Source organism: Salvia splendens, chromosome 12, assembly GCF_004379255.2.
Source record: "Salvia splendens isolate huo1 chromosome 12, SspV2, whole genome shotgun sequence".
Taxonomy (NCBI): Eukaryota; Viridiplantae; Streptophyta; class Magnoliopsida; order Lamiales; family Lamiaceae; genus Salvia; species Salvia splendens.
In genome coordinates, this window is record NC_056043.1 from 2,310,645 (window position 1) to 2,318,256 (window position 7,612).

Sequence of the window (7,612 nt, forward strand, 5' to 3'; positions counted from 1 at the left end):
AAAATTGGTGCTCATATATTATTCTTATCATCCTTCGTATCTAGCAATAAGCGAAACTAAAAAATATGAAATTCTATTAAACAATAAGGATTATAGGAGGAGAAAAGATGATATTTTTTGTGTGCAAAACTATAGCAAATATGGTCTCTATTTATAGAGGAAGAAAAATTATGAATTTTGGTATAATTTTATAAATTTTTAATATAATATATTAAAGATATATAAATTATTAAAAATAATAATACCAATCAATGAAATTGTGCCATTTGGCACAATCTCATTGGCTGAGTGGTGAAAGGGGAGGAGAGAGAGAGTAGAGACCTTTGGGTCTGTTTGAAGAGAGAGATAGACCGAGGTCTTAGAGAGAGGTAGACCTTTATTTGGTTTTCTTTTTTTCTTTTAAATGGGAGTATGACATGGCGGTCGACCTATGTGACCGATAAACATAGTCTAAGGGAGCCCCGGCGGCCGCCGACTCCCCGGGGCAGGGAGGGGTGGAAAGGCCACAGCCGAGTAGTCGGCGTGGACCGGGCGGTAGGCGCCGCGGCTCTGACCGCGGCGGCTTATTGCATGGCCGGTGAGCCGCCTGCCGGAAATGTATTTTTTTTTTCGTTCATTTTTTATGAATGGACATTTTGAGAGGGGAGTTTGGGATTGGAGTTGGATTGAGGTAAAGTAGAAATGGTTTTGGTAGAGAATGATAGAACGGCAGCCATTGATTGAAAATTGAGGGTTCTGCAAAAATAGAGAGGTAGTGTGAAAGTGCAGAGGCATATTCATGATTTTGGATAAAAGTATAAACTTTTTTCTTTTTTTAATTTTTTGGGAGTTTATTTAAAGGATATTTGGTCCCAATTCTTTTTTTATTTTGTTATTGTTTTATTTTCTAATTATTTTCAGTCCCATAATTTTAATTCTAATTGAATTAAAATATACATACAATTAATCAAATAATGTGATTTATGGCTTGGGCATGTCCACTATTGCTGTGGACAAATTGTTATGGCCGTGTAAAAAAATGAGTGGCTTGTCCACCACCATAGTGTCCACCTCTAAGAACACCAATGCTTAGACAGAAAGATTGAGAAACAAATAAACCTATTTTATTGAAAAACAGTCTCACCTTATTTCCCCAATATTTAGATATAAAAACAAAACTAATTTTATACTCCGTTTTTCAATTCAACAAAACATTCTTCTTGAAAAAAGTGAATAGTAGAATTTTCTTGGATAAAATGAATATTAAAATATTCATTTTAATATTCATGTGCGCTGCAGATGTGGGACGCAAAGAACATGATGTGCGCTGCAGACCCACGCCACGGGCGTTACTTGACTGCCTCAGCCATGTTCCGTGGCAAGATGAGCACCAAAGAAGTTGACGAGCAGATGATCCCCAACAACGTAAAGTCCAGCGTTTACGATGTCTGAAAATGGCTTCCACCTTCATTGGCAACTCCACCTCGATCCAGGAGATGTTCAGACGCGTGAGCGAGCAGTTCACAGCAATGTTCAGGCGCAAGGCTTTCTTACATTGGTACACCGGCGAAGGGATGGATGAATTGGAGTTTACCGAGGCTGAAAGCAACATGAACGATCTTGTGGCAGAGTATCAGCAGTACCAGGATGCAACGGCCGATGATGAGGAGTATGAAGATGAAGAAGAGGAGGAGGATGTTGCTTGATGTGTTTCATGAGTTCCCATGGTATGTCCAAATCTCATGGTCCTTGAATTTTTATTAGTGTGCCTAGATTTATTTGTCCATATGTATATGATATGATTTGTGCTTCTTCATGTTGTGTGTGATTATGAATGTTTTTTCTTGGAATATTTCTTTCTTGCATAATCACGTGGAACGCATATATGTAACATTTTTTTGTCGTGTTCAAGTGAACGGCCTTTAAATTTCTGTTCATTTTTCAATTAAAAAAAACATTACTACTATTTTCACATGTTTTACAACTATAGTACAAGTATTTGCTGCTGAATAAAACTCAGAAGAGAATTCAAAACTAGGCCCTTTTTCCAACATCATTTCAGTGACTAGGAACAGCCGTTATATCCTGGAAAACCTGCAGCCTCCTCCGGTTTTGGGAATTCTCAAAACCGAGATATCCGGCTTTGGTTGTCAATGGTGAAGCACACCGGACATTTGGTGAGTCGGGGCTGTGGTTCTGATCGAAACACAGAGAACGCCTCAGTGGTTGGTTCTTTGACATTGTGGTTTTCTCTGGCTGAGTCCGATATCCGTCTCCAAGTTCTATCGCTCCCATCAATTCACTCGCCTTGGAAATTATGTTGGAGTAAACATTCTCATCACTGAAACCTCCTTGATCCACTGAAGCAGCAGAAACAGAAAACTCATCTGATGATGAAGTTTTCTGGTAGATTTCTTCCGCTTTATTAGCCCAGTTCTTCCCGTGCTGCTGCTCGCGTCTTGAAATCTCAGGCGCTCGATTCTTGACTGAGATATCTTCTACTTTTCCATTATCTTCCAGAAACTGTGGCAATATATCCGAGCTTGCAAATGACAGCACTGATTCACTACTGGGGGATGATCCGAATGACAGTTTCCGGCAATAGTTTCCATTCACATTTTCCACCAAAACGGCCTTTCCTTGATCTCCATCGCGCTCGCATCTTCTTGGCTGAGTGAGTGAAACTTTAGGCTCATAATGGTTCGCCCTCTTCTCATAAGCAAAACGAGTAGATGCTCCTTTGCTCACATCCCCTGATGAGGGCAGTAGAGACGACATCGTTCCATTGCTATCACTCGGACATCTCTGAGAAACGAACTCACCGCCCCACTGCTCCATCTGTTTTGTTACGTGCTGTGACTCAAACTCAGCCAGAATCTCAGAGGCATGCTCCATTGACTTAACATGAGATTCGTCGACAGCGCCATTCTCAGATAGCATCCCTTCGAGGAGAAACCTGGCTTCTGTCAACTTGTTCGTGTGCATCAAGCATACTGCCAAGTTACACTGCTTATTCTTGTCCGCATCAAACGATAGTGCTTTTCTGCAGACACGTTTACACGATACACCCTCAGCGTTCCGCAAGATCTAAATACGAAAACTCGATACACATTACCTGTAATTTTCTTCAGCAGAGTTGAAATCTTTCTTTTGCATGTAGGCCCAAGCTAAATTTCCCAGCAACCTGCAGTTATGTTATCAAAGTTACAAGGTAGTGAAGAAGGATCGTACGAGCATGTTTACGAACTAAAGAATCGAAGAACATACAAACCTCGAATACTCCTTCTGAACTGTGACCAGAACCTTCTTCTTTCCTTGAGACCTTGCAATCTTTGTTTTCCTCCCAGAAAAGGTCATCCCCTCTTCCAATTGCTTCAGTTTATACTGTAGCAGTTCGATCTCTTCCTCCACCCTTCCGGCTTGCTGCGTTTACGAGACTTTGATGCTCAGACTACCAATTTCCAAATTTCAGAAGAAAAAAAGTACACTTGTATAACAGTTTACCTTGTAGAGTTCAACCAATATGTTGTCAAGGGCTTCCTGAGAGTCGGGAGGAGATAGGTGGCGAAAGGACTTGATGGCCTCGATGGCTTCATCCGAGCGATTCAACTGTTTCATGATGACCGCCATGTCTTTGAGAGCACTATCAACGCGGTCACCAGCGTTTATCGCTTGCCAGAACAGCGAAATCGCCCTGCTAGGATCCTTGTCCACAAGCTGTAATTACAGAAGCCATTTCAGAAAATTTCTTGTCACCATAATTTCCACAGTTAAATTCCATTGTTTATTTTTGGTAACGAAGATAAATAAACAAAACATAATAAGAAGCCAAAAAAACAACAAAATCAACCAACCTGAACATGTTTGGCTCTAACATAAGGCGAGTCGCCGGCCGGGATCTTGTGAATGACATGAAACAGATCTCCCTTCTGTTGCGGCTCTGACCTCGGCATCTCCTGCCACAGCCGGCTGCTATTCTTCCATGTCGATGGCGGAGTCAAGAAGCCTCTCGGATGAAAAGAGTCGGCGATGTTGTGACGATCAACGCAACTGCTACTCGACATCGCCATTTCCTTCAATCAGTAGTTCTTGACGCCCTTTTTCACTCAATAATATCAACAAAATCGGTTTCTTTCAATGAATTCTTGGATGATTCAGAAAACTATGAAAGTAGAGAGATTAAAAAGGTTGAAATATTAATATGAATATATGATGATCGTCAATTCATAGCCGTTATGTATGTTGCCGTTGCCAAAAGCCGCGACTCTTTGTTGGAATTCTTAATATTGTTACTCATATATATATTAATAATACATAAATATAGATATAATATGGCATTGCATAATTATCTGTATATCATAATGTATATAAAATTTTTAAAAATAAAACTTATTCTGTTAATATATTATTGATATGATAAAATAAATCTAAATAAAATAGATGCATCGAATAAATGATGAGAAAGAAATTAGAGGAATCAAAAATTAAAAATATGGAGAAAAGAGAGAATAGAAGAATTCTAAATAAATAATGTAAATGTAACAAAATATCGCATTGCATGATTATCTATATATAATAATGTATGTAAAATTTTGTAAAATTAAACCTAATTTTGTTGATATATTAATGATAAGATAAAATAAATCCAAATAAAAATGGATGCATGGAATAAAATAATGTGAGAAATTAAATTTAGAAAATGGTGAAAAGAAAGAAGGGATAAAAATTATAGATAAATTGAGATGAGAGATAAATAATGTAAATGTACCAAACTGCATAAATTTACTACTATAATTTGCAATCGTATGATACTAATTTTCGATTCACGATCGCGATTCGCAAATCACTGCGACATGAAAATCCACTTGGGCTCTACTTTAATCCAGATTGATATCATCTCATTAAATGAGCACCACACATTCATTGTGGTTAGGGCACCCGCAACGCGTGCCGCCGGCATTCCGCGTGCCGTTCCGCCGGAACGGTTTCGCCGCGGAACGCGTTGCGGCGCACCATTCCGCTCCCATTCCGTTCTCATTCCGTGCCGGGTGCCGGCGGCACGGAACGCGGCACGGCTTGTGCCGCCACGCGCTGGGGCGACGTGGCGCTCCCCGATTCGTGCTTGCTTCCCACTCGCCGGCCCGCGAGTGGGACACGTCAGCGATGACGCAATAATTAATTTTTTTAAAAAAAAATTGATTAAAAAAAAATTTTAAACGGTAATATTACCGTTTTTTTTAACTTTTTTAATTTTTTTTATTTTATTTTATTTTCTTATTCTATAAATACACATAATTTATTACATTTCACACACAACTACACATCTACTCTTCCTAAACCAACATCAATTCCTCTCCAATTTTCTATTTCAATCTCCTTCACAAAATGTCCGGCGACGGGAATTACGGCGGTGGCGGCTCCGGTGGGTGGGATCTCAACGCGTTCGGCGATTGGGAGACCATGTACAACACACTTGGTTGTTCCGGGTCGTCGACGCCGGGTGGGTACCAACCACCCACTTTCGATGTGGATGCCTACGCTCGACCACCCGGGTCGCGGCTTTCTCAGGGTTTGTCCCAGATTCGTGAGGATATCCCCGTTGAACCCACCCAGGGAGGAAGCCGAGGCGGTGGAAGCTCTAGGGCTGCTTCTGAGGCACCCGAGGAGGAGGAGGAGGAACTGGAGGATCTGGGCCGGCATCCGTACAACAACGAAGAAACTAAGGCGGTGTACACCGCCTGGCTCACCGTCTCGTACGATCCCATCGTCGGGAACCAACAAGCCGCCAGGTACTTCTGGGAAAATGTCTGTGATGTCTACCACCAGACTAAGCCGAAAGGGGCCCGGAAGCGCAAATATACAATGCTCCATGCTCACTTTGGCCGAGTCGACGCACAAGTCAAAAAATTTTGCGGCATCTACTCGGCCGAAGCGGCAAACTACCAAAGCGGAGCTTCGGGCGCCGACATTCTGAGGGCGGCTTTGCGCGTCTTCTACCAGGACACCGGTCTACAGTTCAAATATGTTGATATTTGGCAGCTCGTCAAGGACGAGGAAAGGTGGGCCGGCGGTGTCCGCTCGAGCTCGGGCTCAACCTCAAAGCGCACGAAGCACACGGCGAGCGGCAACTACTCGTCTGGTGACACCGGTGAGGCCAGCGAGGGTGAACCGCAGGTGTTTGGGGGTACGGGGGATCCAACGCCCGACGAATACGGGGGATCCAGCCGTGGGCGCCGTCGGCCGCAAGGGACGAAGGCGGCGAAGGCGGCTAGAGCGAGGAAGGGCCGAGGCGAATCAAGCCAGTCGGCCTCGGGATCGGGCTCGCGGGGAGGCTCGGACACACTTATGGTGGCGTACATAACCGCCACAATGGCCGACACTTCCCGCTTCTCGTACGCCCAATTCACGGCCTGGTGGAACGGAATTGTGCATATGGCAGGACTACTTGGTCTTCCTCCTCCCCCTAAACCTCGACCGCCTCCGGAGGATGATTCGCCGGCGGAGTAGTTTTTTTATTTTCCCACGTTTAATTGTGTGTTTTTTATTTTGTGTTTTTTATTTTTTTAGGATTTTAATTGTGTGCTTTTTTTTTAAGTTTAAGTTGAATTTGTTTTTAATGTTGTGTGTTTTTTAATAAAGTGTGTTTGTTTTTTTATTAAAGTGTGTTTATTTAAATTGAATTGGGTTGGAAATAAAAAAAAATGAAATTGAATGAATAGTAATTTAAGGAACGGTTAAGGAACGGAGGGTTGCAGGTTCCGTTCCTTAGTTAAGGAATGGAGTAAAAAAGTACAGTGGGGCCCTCAAATAGTGGTTTAAGGAACGGTATAGGAACAACGTTGTGGATGGCCTTATGTTCAATTGCTAGAATCTGGCTAAAAAAGTAATCTGATTCCTTAAATTTAAATTTTTATATTTATTTAGAATTTTAATCAAATTAGAAAATAATCATAATCTTAAAAATAAGGGAAGTAGCACTCACAACTTTATAAGAGTCTGAATACTAGCTTTTCTTGGATATTCTTTTTCTTAGTTGTATGATTCTTACGCATTTAGGTATTTAATGGAATGTAGATAACTTTATACAATTATTATTATTAATTACTAATTTTTTTAAATAATTTAAATTTTTGAATCATACTTAATTTAGATATAAAAATAACTAAAAATAAGACTATAATAGTAACAATTATATTATTTATAATTGTTATTATGAATATCAAAATTATTATCATTAATTTATTAAATAATTAGTATATAGTTATTTAAATTATGAATCACATAATAATTAATAATAATTATTACTCCATCTATCCCACAAAAATATGGACATTTGGGATGACACGGGAATTAAAGCGCAAATTATAAAGTAAGAGAGAAATAACAAGAAAAGGTAACTATAGTACTGTTAGTGGAGAATGATATCCTTCTTATAAAGTGAAAGAAGTTATTAAAAATAGAAGAGAATATTTTTATGGGACATCTCAAAATGGAAAATGTCATTATTTTTATGGGACGGAGGGAATATTATTTTATAAATTACTCCCTCTGTCCCATAAAAATAAGGACATTTTCCTTTTCCATTTCAACATTATTATCAAAGTTGGCTTATAAAATCGAAGTTACAATTCTA

The 7,612-nt window shown here is 40.2% G+C and overlaps 1 protein-coding gene and 1 pseudogene across 1 annotated transcript; one reads left to right on the forward strand and one right to left on the reverse strand.

The window, feature by feature from the left end:
* The first annotated feature begins 1,278 nt into the window (after positions 1-1,278).
* Positions 1,279-1,685, forward strand: LOC121759166 (annotated as a pseudogene).
* Positions 1,686-1,962: 277 nt separating this feature from the next.
* LOC121758149 (protein POLLENLESS 3-like) lies at positions 1,963-4,121 on the reverse strand. The gene is made up of 5 exons (XM_042153579.1): positions 3,834-4,121; positions 3,484-3,696; positions 3,251-3,402; positions 3,095-3,163; positions 1,963-3,022 (listed from the first exon to the last, which is right to left on the reverse strand). The coding sequence occupies exons 1-5, from the start codon at positions 4,047-4,049 to the stop codon at positions 2,038-2,040; spliced, it is 1,635 nt and encodes a 544-aa protein (XP_042009513.1). The 5' UTR covers positions 4,050-4,121; the 3' UTR covers positions 1,963-2,037.
* Positions 4,122-7,612: the final 3,491 nt, after the last annotated feature.

What these genes read in the sequence shown, in the direction of transcription:
- LOC121758149 (XM_042153579.1), bottom strand. Translation starts at nt 4,049, where the DNA reads ATGGCGATGTCGAGTAGCAGTTGCGTTGATCGTCACAACATCGCCGAC. An exon ending in TTAGAGCCAAACATGTTCAG is followed by an intron (nt 3,697 to 3,833) that starts GTTGGTTGATTT and finishes CTGTAATTACAG; the next exon opens with CTTGTGGACAAGGATCCTAG. An exon ending in TCTGCTGAAGAAAATTACAG is followed by an intron (nt 3,023 to 3,094) that starts GTAATGTGTATC and finishes ACGTGTCTGCAG; the next exon opens with AAAAGCACTATCGTTTGATG.